General features: G+C 49.5%; 1 protein-coding gene across 1 annotated transcript; it reads right to left on the bottom strand.

The window, feature by feature from the left end:
* Nucleotides 1–10,139: 10,139 nt before the first annotated feature.
* On the bottom strand, nt 10,140–21,760 carry LOC148659644 (E3 ubiquitin-protein ligase TRIM39-like). Its single transcript, XM_088637567.1, has 6 exons — nt 21,037–21,760; nt 18,043–18,138; nt 17,664–17,897; nt 17,380–17,539; nt 17,000–17,059; nt 10,140–10,978 (listed from the first exon to the last, which is right to left on the bottom strand). Exons 1-6 carry the CDS (start codon nt 21,607–21,609, stop codon nt 10,431–10,433), a joined length of 1,671 nt encoding a protein of 556 aa, XP_088493693.1. The 5' UTR covers nt 21,610–21,760; the 3' UTR covers nt 10,140–10,430.
* Nucleotides 21,761–23,739: the final 1,979 nt, after the last annotated feature.

Here is a 23,739-nt window from a genome sequence, read left to right on the forward strand (position 1 = left end):
GTGATCCTGTCTCTCAATAATAATAATACAGTGTGTGATCTCCTGTCCCAGCCTGAGGAACAGACAGTGAGCCCGTCTCTCAATAATAATAATACAGTGTGTGATCTCCTGTCCCAGCCTGAGGAACAGACAGTGAGCCCGTCTCTCAATAATAATAATACAGTGTGTGATCTCCTGTCCCAGCCTGAGGAACAGTGAGCCTGTCTCTCATAATAATAATACAGTGTGTGACCTCCTGTCCCAGCCTGAGGAACAGACAGTGAGCCTGTCTCTCAATAATAATAATAATAATAATAATAATACAGTGTGGAAGAGCTCAAGGAGAGATCCCGTCGGTCCGGGACTGAGCGCAGGAGACACTAGAAGACCAGGGAAAGGAGGCTGTGTGGTTGGAAGGCGATGGTTCTCAAACAGACCCTGGACCAACAGCATCTCCTCGAGAGGCAGAACAGAGCGAAGCTGACTAAGAAACCTGTCTACACACCGCCGCGAGTGTAGTCCCAGCGCATCACACGCCCACTCCACGCTGCGCCAGCAGCCCTGATCCACGTCCAGCAGGTGGTGAAGCTGTGTGACATTGGCGTGGACCAGTCTGCTGGTAAAGTCCAAGGAGCGGCCCGGTTGTAAGTCCATTCGTGGATTGTGTATTAACGGTTCTCTGAGTGTCCAGTATAGACTGGGCCGCTCCTCTTCCCTCTGCACGCGCAGATGCCGCCAGGCCTCCAGGAGACTGCGCAGGAAAGGCGGCAGTGGAGACAGGTCAACCCTGCTGGTGTCCATCAGGAAGAGCACACAGTCGAGCCCGAGGTGTCCTGCTCGACGCAGCAGGGTGAAGGTCACTTCCCTCCAGGACAGCGAGGCCGGGGCAAACAGCAGCTTCTGCACTGCCTGCAAGCGAAAGGCGTCCACCTGGCTCCGGATGTCAATAAGTCCTTGCCCTCCATCCTCTCTGGGCAGATAGAGGACGCCCCTCCGCAGCCAGTACAGTCCATCCCAGAAGAAGTCGAGGAGCGTGGCCTGCAGCTCCTCGACCACCACCAGTCGGGCTGGTGGCTCCAGACACACCAGGCGATGCCACAACATCGAAGCCACCAGGGTGTTGACAATCAGAACCCGGCCTCTGTAGGAGATCTGGGGGAGCAGCCAGCGCCAGCGGTCCAGACGACCTTTCACTTTTTCAAGGAGCCCCTCCCAGTTCTTTTTCACGCTGGCCTCGTCCCCCAGGTGCACCCCCAGGTATTTGAGTCCCCCTCTGGTCCAGCTGAGCCTCTCTGGCAAGACTGGGGGACCCATCTCGCTCCACTCCCCCAGGAGTAGGGCGCTACTCTTGGCCCAGTTTACTTTGGCTGATGATAGCCGCTGGAAATCACTCAAAGTTGTCTGTAGCGCCCTGACATCCTGTTCTCCTCCGACCACGACCATGATGTCATCAGCGTATGCCGAGATCTTGACAGTGGAATCGGGGCAGCCCGGTATGGACAGACCCCTGATGACCCGGCGCAGCTGATGTAGCAGAGGCTCGATGGCAAAGGAGTAGAGCATTCCTGAGAGTGCACAGCCCTGCCTGACTCCCCTCCGCACTGGAAACGGAGCACTCAGCCCTCCGTTGACCTTTAGCACACTGAAGATGTCAGTGTACAGCACCTGAATCATGGCAACAAAGATGGGGCTGAACCCGAAGGACCTCATGGTCCTCCACAAATACTGATGTTCAACCCTACCAAAGGCCTTTTCCTGGTCTAACGAAATGAGACCAGTATCTTAACCCAATAGTCTGGAGGTGGCCAAAACATCTTGAATCAGAAATATGTTATCAAAGATTGACCTTCCGGGGACGCAGTACAATTGGTCGGAGTGCACCACGGACCCCAGCACCACCTTCAGCCTGTTGGCCAGAGCCTTGGACAGGATTTTATAATCCACACACAGCAGGGCAACAGGTCTCCAGTTCTTAATGTTATACAGGTCCCCTTTCTTGGGCAGCAGGGTTACAACAGCTCTCCTGCAACTTAGTGGCAGGTCCCCCTGCTCCAGACTTTCCAAATATACATCGAGCAGGTCAGGACCCAGCACAGCCCAGAAGGCACGATAGAATTCGGCTGGCAGGCCATCGAGACCAGGGGTCTTGCCATTGCTCAAGCCACTGAGTGCAGTGGAGAGCTCCTCCAGGGAGAGAGGCCTCTCCAGCCCTGCCCTCTCCTCTTCGGGGACCTGTGGAAGGTCTTCAAGGAACCTGCGTGTGCGGACCGAGTCCTCACTAGCCTCGCTGGAGAAGAGCGCTTTGTAGAACTGCACGGTCCTCTCCTGGATCTGCCCAGCCTCGTGCAGCTCCTGCCCTGTCTCCGAGCACAGGCAGTGGATTTGCCGGCTCTGGCCCGGTTTCTTCTCTAGGCCGAAGAAGTAGCGAGTCGGGGCGTCTACCTGTGATGCACTCTGAACCCTAGAATTTATTAGAGCTCCTTGTACTTTTGTGTCCAGAAGGCCAATGAGTGATGCTTTTTGGGTGTGGAGGTCATCAATTAGCCTCCTGTCTGCACAACTCTCCAGAGCCTGGTGGAGCTCCAGAATGTCTCTCTCCAGAGCCTTCATGGACTCACGGATCCCTCTCGTGACATTTCCAGTGTACTGCTGGCAGAACTGGCGAATCTGCACCTTGCCAATATCCCACCACTTCCTCAGGGAGACAAAGTGGGCTTTCTGACTCCTCCACTGCTGCCAGAAGAACACGAGGCAGTCACAGAAGTGAGCATCGTCAAGCCGCTGGGTATTAAAGTGCCAGTAGGCACTGCGGGACCTCACTGATGGCACAACGACTGTGCAGACAGTGAGACAGTGGTCCGACAGGCCCACTGGACAGATAGAGCACTGCTTGACGATGCTGTAATGATGTTTACGGCAGTAGAATCGGTCTAGCCTGGCCAGAGAGAGGGTATTCCCCCTGACCTGGGCCCAGGTGTACTGCCTCGTGTCCCCATGACATCTCCTCCAGATGTCAGTGAGGTCAGACTTGATGAGGATCCTGCGCAGCTCCCTGGCCGACGGGCCATGTGGCTCTGCGTGATTCCTGTCCAGTGTGCTGCTCTCTGTGCAGTTGAAATCACCCCCCAGGAAGACCAGCTCTTCAGGCTGGCAGGTCGCCAGTGCAGTCTCAAGCTCCCTGAAGAGGGTGACCCTCTCCCCGCCGTCGGTGGGTGCGTAAACGTTAATAAAAACAATGGATTTCTTCCCGAGAACTACTCGCACGAGTAGCAGGCGACCCTTCACCACCTCCTGGACGGCGATAGAGAGGGGCTTGAACCCCACAGAGAACAGCACCGCGACCCCCCGCGCTCACAGGGGACCCATGACTGTACACGATGTCCCCCTGCCTCTCCCGCTGCCAGGCGACGATGTTGGAGCTGTCGGTGTGGGTCTCCTGCAGGAAAGTCACCTGCAGGCTCTTTTCTTTGATAATCTCCAACACCGCAGCTCGCTTCAAAGCCCTCCTGCACCGATTGGTGTTCAAACTCCCTATCCTAATGTCGCCCATGTTTGCGGAAAAGAAAAAAAGAAAAAACATAAAACACGAACAGACATGTAGCACGCAGACGGATAGTGATGTGAAGTGAGGGACAGGACTCATTCGTGCTGAGGAGCGTTCCGCGGTCCTGCCCTGATCTTACCTTCAAGTCATTCGCACCCGAGCCCCTCTTCAGATGGCGCGTCGCGGAGAGGACAAAGAGCTCGGTTTCGGGAAAAAGTCCTCGACCACAGTTACCCTCTTACCTTTCGTCTTCTCCAAGAACTCCCTGCTGCTCTGGAAACTGCAGCCTCCTCTGCAGCTCTGCCGGGCCGAGGAGCCCGAGGCGAGAGAGGAGTTGGTGAAGCCGCCCTCGTCGTTGCTCCCGGACTCCGAGTGGACACTCCAGCGCGTCCTCACTCTCCCGGTGTCAGAGTCACTCACGGCCCCAGGGCTCCACCGAGCTCTCTGTGCTGCGCTTCTTCTGCACCGCACTCTGCACAGATTTCTTCGTGCGCTTTCTCCGTGGCGTCTTAAAACCATCATCTATTTTTTCAGATGATAATTCATTTCCTCCCCACACCGTGTCAACAGTTTTCGCTGGCGCTTGAGACGCGTTTTCTGTCGGTGTCACTACCTGCTCTCTCTCTCCCTGCTCCGCCAGCGCTCGTCTCTTGCTCTCCGGTGTGGGGGGCTCCCTGCTTTTCTGAGGGCTGCGGTGGTCCACTCTTTACTGTCTGCTCTCCTGCTTGGGACGCCACCGGCTCGGGCTCACCTGCTCCCTCCAGCGATCTCCTCTCCTGCACCCTGGCCGTGGGCTCTGTCTCCCCGCTGCCTCCCTGCGCTGCTCCGCTCCCCGCTGCCTGACGCTGTCGGCTGGGCTCCTGTGCGCCCTGGGGCTGAGGCTCCCTGCCCGTCTCGTCCTCCACCTCCGGGCAGTTCTTCACCACATGCCCCTCGCTCCCGCACCTGAAGCACTTCATTGATTCCGAAGTCACGAATACAACATAGTCGCAGCTGTCAATCCGAAATTTAAGGGCCACATTGATCTCTTCCGTGGGGTTTTTTAGGATGACGTAGACCTGTCTCCGGAAAGAGACGACGTGCTTCAGCTGCGGTGCCCTGCAGCCCAGAGGGACCCTCCTGATCGGAGAGACCACCTGTCCGTACCGGGACAGCTCCCTCTCCAGCAGCTCGTTCCTCATGAACGGAGGCACGTTGGAGAGGGTGATCTTTCGAGCCGGGGCCGCGAGAGGCAGTACCGGGGTGAAGGTGCCGTCCAGGACGACTCCCTTCTCCACCAGGGTGTTTGCCAGATCGGTAGACTGTAGGAAAATGACTATCCCTCAACTCATGCGGGAAGCGGACCTGATGTTCCTGCAGCCCACGACCTCCCCGACCGCAAGAACGCACCTCTCAAGCGGACAGAACTCCGCAGGGGAGATTTTCACACCATGGCGATGAGTTAGTTTCTCAAAGGAGAGGTCTGGAGGATCAGAGCCTCCAGAACCAGCCATGATGAGAAAATAAACCCCGCTTTTCCCCAAAAAAGACAGAAAAACACAAACCCATACAGTAACTTTGTCCACAGAGCAGAGCCACTGGATCCTTCAGCAAATCCAGACACACTGAGCAGCTGAACTCGTCCTGAGAAAATGGAAAAGTGCCTTCTGCCATTTTTCTGACAAGTAGAAACTGCACAGAGAGGAGCAGTAGAGACGGAGCTGCAGTGAGGCTGTTTCTAGTGAAACAAAACTGATCTCTGAGTTTCACTTCCTGGATCTGCACAGAGCAACAGGGCTGTGAGTGTTAGGGGGTGTGGTTGCTAGGGGTGTGATTAGGGTTGTCAGGGGGTGTGGTGAAACAGGACGCGGCGCACGCGCTCAAACAGCAGCGAGGGACACGCGTGACGAAACAAGCCGAGAGGAAGTCGAGGAGTCTGGGACGTGTCACCATCCCCATCCCTCCTCTAGGGGGCGCTCCGGTCCTCTCCGATTTCCCCTGGTGACGGGCCCCTGCCCCCAGTCCTGCCCCTCCCGCTGTTCCGGGCTCAGCACTGGGAAGACCCGCCTGCCAGCAGCTCCAGGAGAGCCCCGACGGCACGGCTTCACCCCGACTTCACCCTGACCCCTGAGTCCGGGGCTCGCAGCGCCTGGTTCGAGTCCCTGTCCCTGCCCCGGATCCCGTTCCGGATCGGAACCCGTCTGTCTCGGATGGACCCCCGGCTCCTGTTTCAGTAAGTTTGAAACATTTATTTTCCTTCTCTAGGAATCTGAAAAGTGCAAAAGCAAGTGAACGTTTGTTCTATGTCAAAAATAATCTTCTTATATAATTTCCTTCATCACCTCTGGCGGTTAATTGTTTTTTTTCTGATTGTGTCTTTTTCCTCTTGTACTGGTTTCTGCTCCTCTAGTTGTAGTTGTATCTGTAAATTAAACTAAAATTAAATTAAATTTAAACACTGAATCATTTAAAAAAAAACAACGAAACCAGCCCTGGTCAAACTCCTCAACCTCATCATGACAGCCGGCTGTTTCCCCGAGGCCTGGAACCAAGGACTGATCACGCCCATCTGTAAGAGTGGAGACAGACTCCATCCCAACAACTACCGGGGCATCTGTGTGAACAGTAACCTGGGGAAGGTATTCTGCAGTATCCTGAACACACGAATACTGGCCTTCCTTACTGAACACAGTGTCCTGAGCAAGAGTCAGATTGGCTTCTTGCCAGATCACGTCTGATCACATTTACACCCTACACACACTGATAGACAAACACGTCCACCAGAAACACAAAGGAAACATTTTTGTCTGCTTTGTCGATTTTGAAAAAGCATTTGACTCGATTTGGCGTGAAGGACTCTTTTACAAAGCCCTCCAAAGTGGTGTAGAAGACAAACTCCACAACGTCAAAGTGCTCAGAGAACACATCCCAATCAGATCTTAAGATGTTGGCACAGCTTTGCACCACATGCATATTATATTTGGAAGAACAAAGATAAAATAATAATAATAATAATAATAATAATAATAATAATTGCTGACACTTACATAGCGCTTTTCTGGACACTCCACTCAAAGCTCTTTACAGGTCATGGGGATCCCCTCAACACCCACCAGTGTGCAGCCCCACCTGGATGATGCACCAGTACACTCACCACACACCAGCTCTCAGTGGGAAGGAGAGCAGAGGGAAGCCAGTTCAGAGATGGGGGTTATTAGGAGGCCATGATTGGTAAGGGCCAAAGGGAAATTTGGCCAGGACACCCCTACTCTTTTCGAGAAACACCCTGGGATTTTTAATGACCACAGAGAGTCATTAAAAATCCCAGGGTCTCATCCGAAGGACGGCGCCTGTTTTACACTATAGTGTCCCCGTCACTACACTGGGGCATTAGGACCCACACAGAGTGCAGGGAGAGAGCGCCCCCTGCTGGCCCCACTAACACCTCTCCCAGGAGTCTCCCCTCCAGGTACTGGCCAGGCTCCCCCTGCTGGGCTCCAGTGGGCTGGGAGCTGAGAGAGAGCGCCCCCTGCTGGGCTCCAGTGGGCTGCCAGTTGTGAGCTGCAGAGTGACCTGGCTGCTGTCCAGATCAAAACGTGCCAAACCTTTGGAAAGAACTAATAATGCAATTGGAGACTTGTCGATTGAGGTAATACGGCACATCTTGAGAGCTACATAGCTCAGTAGCTACGGCGAGCAATAATGAACCGGATAAAGAGATTCGGAGCGCCTAAAAGCTGTTTTTGCAGAGGTACATCCCCTTCCACCCAAACCCACCCGTTTGGACATAACTTCTACAGAGGAGACAGCTCTAAAGTCAGGACTCCGCGACCCGGCAGTGGTGTTTTGTGGCTGTAAGTGACTGAACACGCGGTCTCAGAAGTGGTGAAAAGACCGACCCCCGACTAACGCCAAGCGTCCGCACGTCAGTACAAGACTTGAACTTGCGAAAGCATTTTTTGCTGAGGGGCAGAATCAGAGAATGTGGGGGCAGGAAGGAGGTGATGTGATGGTCAGGGGTGCTGCAGCAGAACCTTGAACTTGAACTTGAACTTTACTGCCATATGTAACCGGTACTGGTCCAATGGAATTCTTACTGACAGGAAGTCTCTCGATTGTAAAACAGGTGTAAAACACAAAACAAAGTGCAAACAGTGCATCAAGACAATATAGAAACAAACAATAGACAATGTGCAAGTAAACATGCAGACAGTTTGAATGTAAACAATACAGACGTGTAAACAGTGACTGGAGATGTGCGATAGATAAGGAATCATAAAGAGGTAGATGGTGATGGTGTAGGTGTGGTCCGAGGGGGATGGCTAATTGTGTTCGCCAGTCTCACTGCTTGTGGATAGAAGCTATTGAAGAATCTGGTGGTCAGTGTCCGTGTGCTCTTGTATCTCTTGCCTGAGGGCAGTGGGGTGAAGAGCTCATGCCCGGGGTGGTGACTGTCCTCTGTGATGGCCAGAATTCTACCACGGCAGCGGTCCTCATAGAGCTGTTTAATCTCGGTGAGACCGCAGCCGATGATCTTCTGGGCCATATTGACCATTCTCTGCAGTGCCTTTCTTTCTCGCGAAGAGGTGTTGCCATACCACACGGTGATCCCGTTGGTGAGGACGCTCTCGATGGTGCAGCGGTAGAAGTTCACCAACACATGTATTGGCATCCCCCAGCCCTTCAGGCACCTCAAGAAATAGAGACGCTGCTGAGCCTTCTTCATGATAGAGTCAGTGTTCACAGTCCAGGTTAGATCTTTAGAGATGTGAATTCCCAAAAACCTAAAGCTGGTGACTGTTTCCACTTCCGTTCCATCAATACTGAGTGGGCTGTGAGTGTGTGGCCTGTGTCTCCGAAAGTCCACTATTAGCTCTTTCGTTTTCTTTACGTTCAAGTCCAGGTTATTGCTATGACACCACCTAAGCAGCTGTATGACTTCATCCCTGTAAGTGGACTCGTCATCATCACTGATCAGTCCATTTATAGTGGTGTCATCAGCAAACTTAATGATGCGGTTGTTGCTGTGTCTTGCTGTGCAGTCGGGAGTAAATAGGGAGTACAACCTTGGACTCAGACAGCAGCCTTGTGGGGTTCCAGTGCTCAGGGTGACTGGTGTTGATGTTTTATTGGCTATCCGCACCACCTGTGGTCTCTCCATAAGAAAGTCCAGCAGCCAGTTGCAGACAGAGGTGCACAGACCTAATCCCCTGAGCTTTGTCACCAGCTGACTGGGTATGATGGAATTGAATGCTGAACTGTAGTCCACAAACAGCATTCTCACATACGAGTTCTTAGTGTCCAGGTGTTCCAAGGCTGTATGCAGAGCCAGGGAGACGGCATCATCCACTGATCTGTTGTTCTGGAAGGCGAACTGCAAGGGGTCCAGGGACTCTGTGATGGAGGAGTTGATGTGTGACAACACCAGCTTCTCCGGGCATTTCATCACCACAGATGTTAATGGTGGTAATGAAACACCACCAACATTGTTTTTACCACATTGTAGTCATAGGGAAATTTTAGTCAAGCGGTTTAATTTATGTGCATAATAAAATGTATTTCTAAGAGAATTACTGAACAGCTCTAAGTTCGATACTCATTTTGTCAACAGTGTTTTCCCGCGGTACAGCACTGCGTCACGAAGCGAACAAAGTGAAATATTTCAGATGTGGTCGGAGAGGGCGGTACTGAGAGTCCTGAACTGGACGTTTCTCAGGTTGTTCTGAGAGTTTGGACACGGCTAGGATTAAAACAAAAGTTGAACAAGTAACGAATTGTAGTGCGTTTTGTTCCAATACAGAGGAACTAAAATAAGCGAAATGAAATATATTTATTTTTCTATACATACCAAAGTTTCAAAAAGAATCCCTCAGATAATGATGTTGAATACACAAACTGCCGAAGCAGTGCAGTAATCTCCCGGTGCAGACTCTTGTGTTTCGGGTTAGTTTATATATATATTAAACACAGCTGAACACAACACCAGGAATGAGTTTAACTTCACTTCTTACTAGACCAGCAGGTCTGTCGCCATCTTTTAACCCACTTGCTCTAGGGAGCGTCTCACAATTACCACACTAACCAGCGCACAAGGGAGTATGTTAAAACTACCTCTCAGGACACAGTCCCTCTGTGGAAAGAGAATCGTCCACATGAAATGTCCAAACGGCAGGACAGAACACAAGACTGACACGGAGCCCAAGTTTCTGTCCGTGAAGAAAAAAACTCGCCGCTACCAACAAAGTTTTGGGCTTCATATGAAGGAAAGCGGAGCTTTCACTGGCCCATTACCAAACTTCATTGGGAAATAAAATAAAGAAAAGACTAGAAAGAAGCATCCACTTTTCCCTGGATCACGATCAGAGATCAAATAAAACGTCTCTCACAAACCACCAACGAACATAAAATACCGAATATAGTCATGTATCCCTGTATTAAAGGGAGCCGGGTATTAGACAGGCTGGAGCTGCTCACAGACACAGCGCTGGTGATAAACTACAACTCCCATAACCACCCTGAGCCACTTCCTGTCTGCGTCACAGTCCCTATTCCTCCTGGCTGTGGTGACGTCAGCGGGTCCCTCCCCGTTCTGGCAGCTTCACAGTCACCGGTGCGCGCAGGAGAGACTCACACGGGATTTCATTTTTAAAAGTTTATTTTCTCAAAAATTAGAAAAAAACACAGCAGGGTTTCCAGAGATATTTACAAGTCAGGAGTACAGCAGGCTGGTAGCGTGTTATCTCGCCCTCTCTCGTTATGTTATTTTCCCCGTTTAAATGTGTTATAGTAAATAAAAAATTTAAACACGACACAACATCATCATTTCTACAATTCCTATTATATTTCTGACCTCACCTCACTGCCCGTCAGTAAACCCGTCTCCCAGTGTGAGCAGTGGACAGAGAGCTGGGAGAGAGTCAGCCTGTGTTCATGAGTCAATGACGGGTTTAATCTCCACACTGACAGCAGGCAGCAGCTCAAGGGCTTTATCTGAATCCACAGTATAGAAGACAGGATAGATCTTCTCCCCCTGAGGGAAGACCATGTCAGTGAAAGTGTAGACATGAGCTCTGGACTCCACTGTGTAAAAGGAGACCTTCCTCTCCTCAATATCCACACACACCCCCAGCTTCCTGGGCCGCAGACTGAGGGGGAGACGGGTCCGAGGGGCAGTGAGAGCAGAGAAAACACCAGGGTCAGAGTACAGACACCAGTAACCCTGCTGGGGAGAGAAGCTGAACTTTCCTTTCCTCTCTGCAGACTCTCTGGTCACTCCTATTCTCCAGTATCGATTCACCTCCACCTCCCAGTAGTGTCTCCCTGAGGTGAAGGCCTCCCTGCTCACGACACATTCCCAGTAATCAAATCTGTGAGGATTGTCAGAGAGACTCTTCCTCTGTCCCCATCTCACTCTCTTCCCATCCTCAGACAGGCTGAGCCCACAGTGAGCTGTATCAGGGTCCAGAGTCACAGCAGCTGGGGAATAAAACACAAACATCACAACAGGCTCCTGCCGATCACAGTCCAACTCAACTCCATCAGACTGTGAAATGTCTTTGTCCCCAAACACACCGAGAGAGAAACACCAGTCAATTACTAATGACTGCTCTTCCCTTCCAGAGAAACGACATCTTCTTCACTGTTTCACTAGTGTTACACATGGGAGTGATCCCAATATCCTCTAAATACAAACATTAAACACTTGTTTTCACAGCGATGAAACTTTATTTTTTAAACGACATTAATTATTAATAAACACAGGACCGACCGGACTGCAGGAGAAACTACAGCCCGACCACTCACTTTCAAACACTTCACAACCCACCACAACGACCTGTATACTGTAAGAAACTGGACAGCCTGTCTGTTAAACCGGTTTATTTCAAATCCCAGTTCAGCAGCTCGTTCATCTTCTCTGAGACCATTTTCCTGACGACGCAGAATAAAAAAGTGCTGAATTCAAAGACTGAATACTGCTCGTTTTTACAGAAAAAAAATATAATGAAAAAAGCAAAACCTTGCTTAAATATAATAAAGCCTTAACACTTACTTTGAAAATGCCAAAAAATATCCAAAGTGTTCAGTTTAAAGCAGAAATAACACATCCAGAAACCCGGAGAGAAAGACGAGAGAAACAGAGGCGCTCATACTGAGTTCAGACTGCTCGCGCTCACTGTCCGCCTCTCTGATAGGAGACACCAGCTGTCAATCAGTGAGCTCTGACCACTGAGAGACGGGGGCGGGGCTTATACATGCCCAGAGCGAATGGGGGTTTTAATCGATTCAAGAAGCTTTATTCGCATGACTAATGAATACTGACTTAATACTCTCCTCATACCTAATACTTCAGTGTAAACTCTTAATACTTAATACTGAGTAAATACTCCCCTTTGCCTGTCTGCCTGTCAATCTAGTGAAGATCAAAGATATTCTTATCAGCTCTCCTGGAGCCTAGAAAGGCTGACACAGTCACCTACATGAATTTATAAAAACACCAGCAGCCATATCACTCTGCACCTCAAAACTGGCAGCTCACTGCAGCTCAGCAGGTGTGAGCCTGGTCAGTACCTGGATGGGAGACCTCCTGGAAAAAACTAAGGCTGCTGCTGGAAGAGGTGTGAGTGGGGCCAACAGAGGGCACTCACCCTGCAGTCTATGTGGGTCCTAATTCCTGTCCTGGCCAAATTTCCCCCTGACTTTTACCCATCATGGCCTCCTAATAACCCCCCTCTCTGAACTGGCTTCATCACTCGGCTCTCCTTCCCAATGAGAGCTGGTGTGTGGGGAGTGTTCTGGCACACTATGGCTGCAGTCGCATCATCCAGGTGGGGCTACACACTGGTGGTGGTGGAGGGGAGTCCCCATTACCTGTAAAGTGCTATATCAGTGTTAGCAATTATTATTAATACCTGAATTCATTTCTGGGCTCAGAGTGCCTTTATTTCAGTGATGAGAGAGGTCGCCCTCTTCTGGACACTGCAACTCTGAAGCCATCATGACAACATCTTCCACTGATATTTCACACTTATTCTGTGTAGAACAGGACAGTGTCAAACACTGACTTACTCCACAGGAGAGTCTATTAGTCTGGAAACACAGACACCCTCTAGATAACTCCTGTTTGAAATGAGGTCCCCAATATCGCAGGCAAACACCCCAATACACACTCACTCTGGTGGGACAAGTGAAATAATATTGACACTCCAGTGTCATTCTTAGTGAAACACACCACTGGGTCTCTTAATGACCAGGACCATGTGAGAACACCAGCTGGGCTGAAGAGAAAGACCCCAAAGTTATTACCCCTGGCCAGTAAGAGAGCGCTACAGCCCCAGTAAATACCCCTCTTAAACTAACCATGAGCACCTGACTCTGACATGTCTGAGCTGCTCTGAGGAAAACAGGCTGTACTGTGACCCCAAGATTCTCTCTGTCTGTGTGTCTGTGTCTCATGGAGAGCAAGCTGGGGTACTGTATGTGAAAAGATGAATTCCTAATGCAAGAGATTGTATATGGCAAATAAAGAGATCTTGATCTTAAACCTGTGTCATTTTTACCATTTCTGTGACAAGTAGAATTGACAAAGCTTTCCAAACATCTGTTCTTCTTGATGTGAAACTGGAGAAACATTTCCTGTACAGAGTGTTTGCTCACTCTTTCAACACTGAACAGAATACATTTACGATGACTTATACCTGCTGTTGGCTTCCTGTTACTGTTACTGTTGGTCCCAGTAAACAGCAAGCCAGCAATGGACAAACTGTGTAACGGGTTGTGTGTCGTCCTGAATTCTTTTTCTTTTTGTCTGTCATTCCTCTATCTCTTCACATTCATCTGCGCAAAATACACAGAAATACTGTTTTTCCCCCTTCAACTTATACCTCTCCTGCATTTTACTGTGTAATTCCCAATTCAAGTGTATTTGATGTCTGCAAACTGTAGTCTAAAAGCATTTGAGGTTTTTGTGCTTAAAGATTTAGTGACTGACCAACAATAACCTAAGACATTCTTATTTTGGCAGGATATCAAGAACAAATGATGTTGGGTTTTCCTATCGCTCTGTTTGTTCAGACAGATCAAGTCCTGACTGTTTCTTCCTGCTGACCCATCAGCCTGGTTGACGTGTGAAGAGAAGCAGCCATTTCTCAGACTAGGCTCTCAGGCCCCAGAGGAGCCCCTGTACCAGAGTCCCACTGCTGCCGCTCAGAAGAGGCTGAGTGTCTGTGAAGCTGCAGGGGAAGAGCACTGTCATCATACCATCATTATTGTGAGACTGGCTCTGCTCCTGAATATTCCAGTTATTCACAAATCCAGGGTCTGTGGCAAGACGGACTTCCCAAGGAATTCTACACCTGCTTCTGGGACACCCCAGCGGCAGACCTGGTGGAGGTGGAAAAAGAGCTCTTCCATCAGCAAAAGCTTGGACACAGGGTGAGGGAAGGTGTCATCTCTCAGCACTTCAGGAGGGGGTCAAAAGATGCTCTGCATGGACATCAAGATCGTGTCCAAGCTACTGGCCATTAGACTGAGGACCACCCTGCCCCACATCACCAACAGTGACCAGACCTGTGGGGTGGGAGGGTGATAAGTCAGCTGGAACCTCCAGCTCACCAGAGATGCCATCACCTGGGCCGAGGACCAGAACGTGCCCATGATGGTGGTGAGCCTGGACCAGGAGAAAGCCTTCGACACAGTAAACCTCAGCTATCTGTTCAGAGGGCTGGAGCACTTCAGATTCTGAGAAAGTTTTAGCTGCTGGACAGAGATACTGTACTCTGAAGTGGGCAGTAGGGTCAACATGAACAGACATCTTTGGGATTTAATCCCCCAGGAATCTGGAGTAGGACAAGGGTGTCCTCATTCACCTCTTCTCTATGTTCTCATTACAGAGCTGTAGGCAGAGGCACAAGGGAAGTCCTCAAGATCTCCCAGTACACATGACGCTGTTCCTGATTTCAGACAGGGGGTTGCAGAGTGGGCTGCAGGTTAGGGAGCAGTACTGCAGGGCCTCAGACTTGAGGCTAATAAACAGAAAGAGCAAGGGCAAGCTCTTTGGACCCTGGAGGGAGAGGAACATGCCGCCAGAAGGTCTCAAGCTTTGCATGGAGCCCCTAATGATACTGGTGGTTTCATTCCAGAGCCTGGACAACAAGAACATAAACTGGACAGAGAGGACCGTCAAGGTCAACGTGTAATTGGGCCTGTGGAAGACTCGCACGCTGACTCTCATGGGGAAAGTGAGGGTGCTGAAGGCAGACACCCTGCTGGCTTTAGCTGACCTGGTCGTGGTGTACCCTCTGTCAGCCAGACTCAGACAAGCGCTGCAAGGGATGGTGGAACAGGTACGAGTACATCACAAGGAACCAGATGTGCCAGACAGTGAGGAAGGGGGAGAGATGTGCTGAAACTCCACTGCATCTTCTTCTGCAACCTCTGTCACTAGGGGCTGGACCCCATCAGTCACAATTCTCAGTACTTTGTCAGGCTGTGGTTCTCCCTCCCAATGAAGCATCTGATCCGGTGTCAAACACTAGTCCTAAAGCAGAAAACTGACCGGAGACCTACTAGGAGGTATGAGGCCATGAGACAGTCAGAGCTCTGCACCAACAAAAGGCACTATACAAGGAAGAGAAAGGAGGAACTAGTCACCAGGGAGAGACAGATGATCCTACAGGTCACTGGGGAGGGGCTGACGATCCCATGGGAGACCTGGGTAAAGACTCAACCCAGAGGACTAGACAACAAGCTGAAGGCCCTCAGCTGGATGACTGTGCACCAGAGCTGGTGACCAGAGAGGTGTAATGCCCTCTGCAGCCAAAGGGCGCTCCTACTCTGTCCTGTCCCCAGTTCCTTGTGCTTTGCTGTCCTTCCGGTGTCTCTGTCTCTGGGGATATACAGTATATGTCTAGGTCTCTCATTCCCCTTCACTCATCATAGACGTTCAGATGTCCTGAGACCCGCCCAGCACCAGGTCGCCCCACGTCCGCTGCCTGAGGACATTGGTTTCTATACGACTCCTGAACAGCTGAGCCCGGGCTAACCCCCGTCCCACCACTACGCATAGGGTCTTTTTCACTCTCCTGCCTCTCCACGATTTGTCCCTTCCGACATCCGTGACAGAACGCTGAGCCTCCTACTGACCCTGCGAGCGGCGCTTTTTTGTTTTTCCGCAGTTTTTTTTCTCCTAAACGCGAGATTCTTTTTCCAACTCCTGTGCCTGTGAGTGGGCTTTGTGCCTGGCTTTCCTTGGGCTGTCCACTCTGATATCAGTGATAGAATGTTGAATGTGCCTATTGCCCAGTCTGCGGTATTTTTCCTGGGTTTTTGTCCTTTTGTTTGTTTCTGCTTGGTGTTTTGCTTTTTTCACTTCCTGGTTTCCCCTTCTCTCTGGTCCCCCTGTCCCCTGTGTTGTAGAACTCTTGGTTCCTATCTGTTTATTGTGGTTTGTTACCCTGGTCTCCCAGGTTTATTTCTGTCGTTGTTTGTGCCTGTTTACTTGTCTTTGTTTGTTTTATTTCTCCGGAGCACTACCCCGGCCCCCCCTTCTGCTACCCAATAAAGGTTTCTACCCTGGAGGAGGGGGTAGCTCTCAGCCGTGGACTCCCGGAGGTTTCCTTTCAGTTAAATGAGGTTTTTCCTCCCCCCAGTGCTGTGCAGCTCGCTTATTTGTATGGGCGTCAGGAGCCACCCATGAAGGGGAGGGGGTACTGTCATGGCCTCTGCAGCCAGAGGGAGCTCCTACTCTGTCCTTTCCCTAGTTTCCTGTGCTTTGCTATCCTTCCGGTGTCTCTCTCTGGGGATATATATTTCCAGGTCTCTCATTCCCCTTGGCTCATCATTGAAGTTCGGATGTCCTGAGACCCGCCCAGCACCAGGTCGCCCCACGTCCGCTGCCTGAGGGCATTGGTTTCTATACAACTCCTGAACTGCTGAACTGTTTCATCAGAGGAAAAGAGCACTGGACAGTACTGAGGGCTGAAGAAAACCCAGAAAAACCTGTTCTTTAGTGCTCCTGTTGAGAAATGGACAATCGCAGGTTCAGAGCCAGGACTGCAGCCAGTGGTAACACCCAGGAGGCTTGGAGGGGCTCTTATTGTGTGAACCAGCCTCACTGACCACTTGCAAAATAGAATGATTGATAATGGACAATCACTCTTTTTGAGACGATTTAAATTCTGTAGAAGAGTTGTTGTCAGAATTGTATTCTCTGTCAGAACTGTGCACTGCACATTGATGTAATAAAGTGCATTTTCTTAAATAAACTACACCCACTGGAACTTCTGTGTCCATCTGTGTGTTTGACACAGTGTGTCTCTGATCCACACAGAGTGACTGTGTGCAAGCTTGACTTTCTGAATTCAGACATGTATCAGCATGTATCAGAGTGTGAATCAGTGTGTGTGTCAGTGTGTTTATCAGTTTATGTTTCACTGTTCCTGCTGTGTGTTTGAGCTCCAGGTATATTTCAGAGGGGAACTGTTGTGAAAACAGACTCACTGTGTAAAAGCTCTGCTCTGGACCCGGGCTCTGGAGTCAGCAGACTGTAGACTTCAGTCACTGGGGAGACACACAGAGAAATGTCTCATCAGGGCTGCAGTAACAGAGTAACAGGAATAACATGTTCTACTGGACTGGGATGTAGCCCCTATTAAAACGTTCCTGTTAAACTATATACAGCACAATATAACAACACACTTACTGTCATAAAGATTTGTGAGACTGGAGATTTTAAGACATTTCACCTAGAATTTGAATCATTGACTGATAAGCTGCTCTGATAAATACAGTCACTGCACAAAAAAGCCATTGACAATATAAGAGACAAACAGGAAATATATAAGCTGTCCAGAAAGACATCAGTGTGTTTCTCTACTAACCTGTTGTGGAAATCTTTATTGATTCCTTCTTGCAGAGATCCTCCAGTCGCTCTTTCAGTCCAGAGACAGCTCTCCTCACTGCCTCAGGAGAGAAGTGTGGACGGACAGGGATGCTGGGTGAGTCTCCAGCTCCAGGAGGGACACAGACAGACTGGAAATCCTGCAGCAGGGAAGAGAAAGAGGAGTTTCCAGTCAAACACAGCACAAATTCCTGGGGAGAAGCCAGGAGCAGCTCTGTGTGAGGGACACCCTTCTCTACTGCAGTCACAGAGCAGTGATGTTACCTGGAGGAAATGGATGTGATCCTCTGTGTGTGAGAGCTGGTTCAGCTCAGAGTCTCTCCTTTTCAGCTCAGCGATCTCTTTCTCCAGTCGCTCTAGAAGTCCTTCAGCCTGACTCACTGCAGCCCTCTCTTGAGCTCTGATCAGCTGTGTGACCTCAGAGTGTGTTCTCTCAATGGAGCAGATCAGCTCAGTAAAGATCCTGTCAGTGTCCTGTACTGCTGTGTGTGCAGAGCTCTGAGGGAGTAGACAAACTGTGGATTATCACACAGGAAAACACTCAAACTACATTATGCTGTATGCTCTGTTTCCAAAGGGTACTGTCCAGTGTCCAGCTGTGGAAATGTGTGTCTGTGTGTCCACTCCTCTGGTAAATACCCACTCTGAGTGACTCCACAGCCTGTCTCAGCTCCTGCAGCTCCTTCTCTCTCTCCTGGAGTCTCTGCTGGGTTTGTGTCTGTGTCTCCCCCAGCTGCTTCTGTGGAGAAACAGAGACACTCAGGACATTTCTGCTGTAAGAGAATCACATCACAGAGATACCCCTTAGAGTCACCCTGGGAAATCCACACTCTGTATCCCTGATGTCTTATCCACACGAGATGTGTTTCCTGGTCCTGTCTGACATGCTCCTGTTTCATGTCTAATCTACACCGGCAGCGTGTGCAGCGCAGCAGACACCTGACACCTGGGTCTGCACATCTGTATGTGAGGTGAAATGTAAAAACAAGATAATTGTGTTTCAATTTATATATTAAACATAATCTAGAGATAGTTCAGGTGGGGAGCTGCATCAGCATGCGTAGGCTGCAAAGGAACAAGCAATAGGTTTATTCCATACTGAAAAAAAGAAGAAAGAAAACACAACGTTTCGGCCGTGGAGCCTTCTCACACCTGATGAAGAATAAACCAATTACTTGTTCCTTCATAATCTACAGATTTCAGATTTCATTCATCTCAATATACACTAGTGTCCTGACTGCTCTCGGCATCTCAAAACAGAGGACTACAGCAGTGCTGATGAGCCTTGTTGCCACTAGTTTCTCTGAGTGATCAGAGGAGACCCTGTGGCTTTATATAAGAAATGAATCCTTGAGCACTGATGTGGTACCAGTGGCTTCACAACTGCTGCTGTTACCCCTGTGTGAGAAAGAGAATCATGGCTCTGGACAGCCTGAACAACTTTCACCCTCTCTCCAACTTTCATACCCTTTCATTACCTGTTCATGCAGAAAGTTTACAGTGTGCTGTTAGATTTCAGTTAAATAATCCTCTTTGAACTCCAATATGGTTTCAGAAAACCTCACAGCACAGAAAGTCCCCTGGTCAAAGTCACTAACGATCTTCTAACGGCTTCTGATTCTCGTTCTCTTTCTGTCCTCATTCTTACTGAGCTCAGTGCTGCTTTCGACACTGTCAGCCATGACCTCTCACTTTCTTGTGTTTGGAGTTTCTGACACTGCTCTTCAATGGTTCCAGTCTTACCTCACTGATCACTTTCACTCTGTCTCTCTCTGCGATTGTAGCTCTGAAATTGGACTCTGAAATTGGACTCATTAAGTCTGGTCTTCCTCAGGGGTTGACACTGGGCCCCCTGCCCTTCAGCATGTATGAGTTCTGATGATACTCAAATCTACAGTACAGTACGTCCATACTAAACTGACACTGATATGTCTCTGCTCTAATTGCTTCTCTGACATAAACACATGGACGACTCTCAATTTCCTTCATTTAAACTGCTACAAGACAGAAGTCATGCTTCTTGGCACACCAATGCAGTATCCTTATCTGTGGATGACACTGTACTGGAGTCACAGTCAAAATTGAAGAACTTGGGGGTGATATCTGATCCAGGCTTGACATGTGCAACAAATTGTCAAAACATCATTCTTCCACCTCAGAAATACTGCCAGGCTGCGTCCTATGTTATATCTAATTGTTGCTGAAAAGCTGGTCAACTCTTTCATCTTTACTCATATTGACTACAGTAACGCTCCACTCGCTGGGGTATCTAAACCCACACTGAACAAACTTCAGTATGTCCAGAATATGACAGCCAGAATTCTGACCAGGTCTAGTGCAAGTGATCACATTACTCCTGTCCCGAAGTCCCTGCACTGGCTTCCTATCAGGTTTCATGTTGACTTCAAAGTCCTCATGATCCCCTAAAAGTCTCTGCATGGCTCGACACCTCAGTACCTGTCAGAGTTACTATCATCCTACTCCCCACCTCACAACCTTCACTCTTCTAATTCTGGTCTCCTGTCTGTCCCCCAAGCCAGCACTCTGGGTGACAGGGCTTCTCCTGCTGCAGCCCACAGCTCTGGAATTCTATCCCTGTGGTTATCATAGAGTCACCTTCCCTGAGCTCTTTCAAATCCAGACTCACAATCTTCTGTTTCAGAAGGGTTTTAATTTAACTGGGTCTGTTTCTGCTTCTTTGCTTTTATACTGTTTTCCAAAACCCCCTTCTACCTTCTACCTTTTGTGTTCTGTAAAGTGCTTTGAGAAGCCATTTTAAATCTATCATATAAAAATAGAGTTTATTATTATAAATAATAATACTTTTGTGCTTAAATTAAAGCAGGACTTCATTAATGAGGGTGCAGTCTGTTCTAGAGGTGTTGAGTGTGTTGTGCATTAATGAGGGTGCAATCTGTTCTAGAGGTTTTGAGTGTGTTGTGCATTAATGAGGGTGCAGTCTGTTCTAGAGGTGTTGAATGTGCTGTGCATTAATGAGGGTGCAATCTGTTCTAGAGGTGTTGAGTGTGTTGTGCATTACTGAGGGTGCAGTCTGTTCTAGAGGTGTTGAGTATGCAGTGCATTATTGAGGGTGTAGTCTGTTCTAGAATTTGAGTGTGCTGTGCATTAATGAGGGTGCAGTCTGTTCTAGAGGTGTTGAGTGTGTTGTGCATTAATGAGGGTGCAGTCTGTTCTAGAGGTGTTGAGTGTGTTGTGCATTAATGAGGGTGCAGTCTGTTCTAGAAGTGTTGAGTGTGCTGTGCATTAATGAGGGTGCAGTCTGTTCTAGAGGTGTTGAGTGTGTTGTGCATTAATGAGGGTGCAGTCTGTTCTAGAAGTGTTGAGTGTGCTGTGTGCAGTTGTACAGATTCACTGGTGCTTCATGAGGACAGTAAAGAGGGAAACAGGGAAGGAGAGGAGGAGGAGATAATGAACAACAGACAGAAGAACAGGAGACACTTCAGAGACACAGGCAGTGTGGATCACAGATGAGTACATGAGCAGGACTCAGCAGTGGAGATCGAGCATTACAGATACAGTAAATACAGTCCAGAGATCACTTAAAGCCCCCAAATATCCTAAATATCCTTTTTATATTTTGTACTAGACACTTTATGAACAGACACAAAGTCCTCACCTGTTTCTCAGTCCTTCCTGATGCAGCTGAGACAGTATCATGGCCTCTGTGTTCATCCATTACACAAAGATAACAAACACACTTCTGGTCAGTACGGCAATAGACCTCCAGCAGTTTGTCATGAGTGGAGCAGATCTTCTCCTGCAGTTGTCCTGTGGCCTCAACCATCTTGTGTCTCTTGAAAGCAGGAGATTCATAGTGAGGCTGGAGATGAGTCTGACAGTAAGAGGCCAGACACATCAGACAGGATTTCACAGCTCCCCTCTTTCTCCCAGTGCAGACATCACACAGCACATCTCCAGGGCCAGCAGGACTGTGAGCAGGAGTCTCCTTCAGTTTCTCCACCACTTCAGCCAGGATGGTGTTTCTGTGAAGATCAGGTCTTGGGGTGAAGGTCTGTCTGCACTGGGGGCAGCTGTAGATCCCAGTCTGATCTTCCTGATCCCAGCAGTTCTTAATACAGCCCATACAGTAACTGTGTCCACAGAGCAGAGTCACTGGATCCTTCAGCAAATCCAGACACACCGAGCAGCTGAACTGGTCCTGAGAAAATGGAAAAGTGTCTTCTGCCATTTTTCTGACAAGTAAAAGCTGCACAGAGAGGAGCAGTAGAGACGTAGCAGTAGTGAGGCTGTTTCTAGTAAAACGAAACTGATCTCTGAGTTTCACTTCCTGGATCTGCACAGAGCTGCAGGGGTGTGATTATTAGGGGGTGTGGTTGTTAGGGGTGTTAATAGGGTAGTCAGGGGGAGTGGTTTAGAGCTGCAGTTATGAAACAGCTTTGGTGGTTGTTGTTTGGGGAAGGTGTGGGGTTGTAAGAGATGTGACTTACTGTGTCATTTTAGACTGACAGAGAGAAGTTTTTTTAATAAACGTCGATGTCAGTAGCTGCTCAGGTGAAGTCAATCCAGTGGTTTGTGTTCCCAATAATCAAAACAATAAAATACTAACTCACTCACACAGCATGAGAAGATCAGAGCATGATGGTGACAGACAAGAGGAGGCCAGCTGGCCCATCCAGCTGTTTAATCGTTGGGAGTTATTTAGCTCCAGGATCTCCCTCCAGCTGTGTTTGACAGAGGGTTGTCACAGCTCCACATGGTGCAGAGGATTTCACTGTCCGGGTGTAAGCTCTTACTGCGAGCAGTCCAGCCTGCTGTGTCTCTCTCTCCAGGCCAGTGAGCCCAGCCTGCTGTCTGGCTCTGCCCTGCAGCCTGTATGCCAGCAGGGTACGTCCAGGGCTTCATGCTTCACCTGCGCAGTGACCCCCCTGTGAGCCGCACAGACCTGCGGAGCGCTGCAGAGAGTCACGAGCCCATCTCTCCCCCGAGAGACGCTGGAGGAGCAGATGGACAGGGCAGTGTCATGTGGGTGTGATTGTGATCTCCAACCACCCAGCGCAACAGCGAGCCCCTGATCTCTGTGTGCAGCAGCTCTCCTTCCATCCACAGGGACTGACAACACCCCGCGTGTCTGATAATTACTAGAAACTCATAAGTCTGACCATCTCATCTCATGTTACTCTAAGGGGTTGTGGAACCTGTTTCACACTCCCAGCACTGTTTGTGTAAAGCTGTACTCCTGTGCTGTGATGGAAACCCACTTTCTTGTCAACACCTCTGAGAAGTTAATCAGTCTGGATACAGTAAGTCCCTCCTGTATCTCCTGCAGCTGAGATTCACTGGTGTTCAGTGTGACGTTTTCAGGGTTGTCTGGTCACAACCAATTGGAATCTCAGGGCTGTACTCCTGAGAAAAGCCAGGATTTTGTCCTCAAGTCTTTTACAACAAAGGCATCCTAAAACACAAGCAAGTTCCCTCTTTTAGGAAGAGAACCACAAGCAAATGGAATCCTTAATACAAACACCTGTCACGCTCGTAAGCCCCTCCTCTTAAGGAGGCTCCAGCCCTTCCTAGTTTAGTGTTGATCTCCTGCACCTGCCTCCGGTTCCTGCCCCCCCTGCTGTACAAGCCAGGCGTTCCTGCCAGTCTGGGCTCAGCTGTGGAAGATGGACACCCGGAAGTCCAGGAGCGACTCAGCGGCACAGGCTTCATCACGGTGTCCTGATCTTCTGGGTCCGGGATGAGGGAGCGTCTGGCCCCGTGACCCCCTTTTATTCCCCCGACCCTCCGCCAGATCCCGCTCCGGCTTGTAACTCTGTTCGTCTGTCAGGATGGATCACCCGGTCTTGGACTATTGCTACACTCATGGATTCACCTCGGACTCCCTTGGACAGTTTGCCTCGGACACACCTCCCCCGAACACCCCTGTTTTCCTCCAGCCCCGGCTGTGGAGCATCTTCAGGTGTGAGAAAGACAGGGCAGTCAGCAAAGGTAATGGTCTTTTTATCTTTGCTGCCTGCAGTTTGTCTTTGAGGACAACATGAAGGAAGTTAAGGAATTTCTACAGGTAACAGCTCCTCTTCCTTTTATCAGCTGTGAACTGCACACCTGAAGGAGGCGCAGGGCCTGAGCCGCAGAGCCATATAATAATGTAGCGTTTTCGGGGTTCAGGGGGGTCTGAGCCCTCGCCACCACCACCGCTAACGTTCTTTTTCTTAACTTTCTGCATAAACGATAACAAAAGAAATACAATCCAAACCAGAGTACATCTAACATTTCGAGATAGAAAGAACGGGTACACATGACGAAATCAATTCAGAATGATTCAAACGAGTTTAAACGAAATTAAACAGAGATGACG

Source organism: Lepisosteus platostomus, chromosome 6 (genome assembly GCF_059453375.1).
Source record: "Lepisosteus platostomus isolate fLepPlt1 chromosome 6, fLepPlt1.hap1, whole genome shotgun sequence".
Lineage (NCBI taxonomy): Eukaryota > Metazoa > Chordata > Actinopteri > Semionotiformes > Lepisosteidae > Lepisosteus > Lepisosteus platostomus.

What these genes read in the sequence shown, in the direction of transcription:
- LOC148659644 (XM_088637567.1), bottom strand. Translation starts at nt 21,609, where the DNA reads ATGGCAGAAGACACTTTTCCATTTTCTCAGGACCAGTTCAGCTGCTCG. An exon ending in CAGGAAGGACTGAGAAACAG is followed by an intron (nt 18,139 to 21,036) that starts GTGAGGACTTTG and finishes GTTTCTCCACAG; the next exon opens with AAGCAGCTGGGGGAGACACA. An exon ending in AGGCTGTGGAGTCACTCAGA is followed by an intron (nt 17,898 to 18,042) that starts GTGGGTATTTAC and finishes CTACTCCCTCAG; the next exon opens with AGCTCTGCACACACAGCAGT.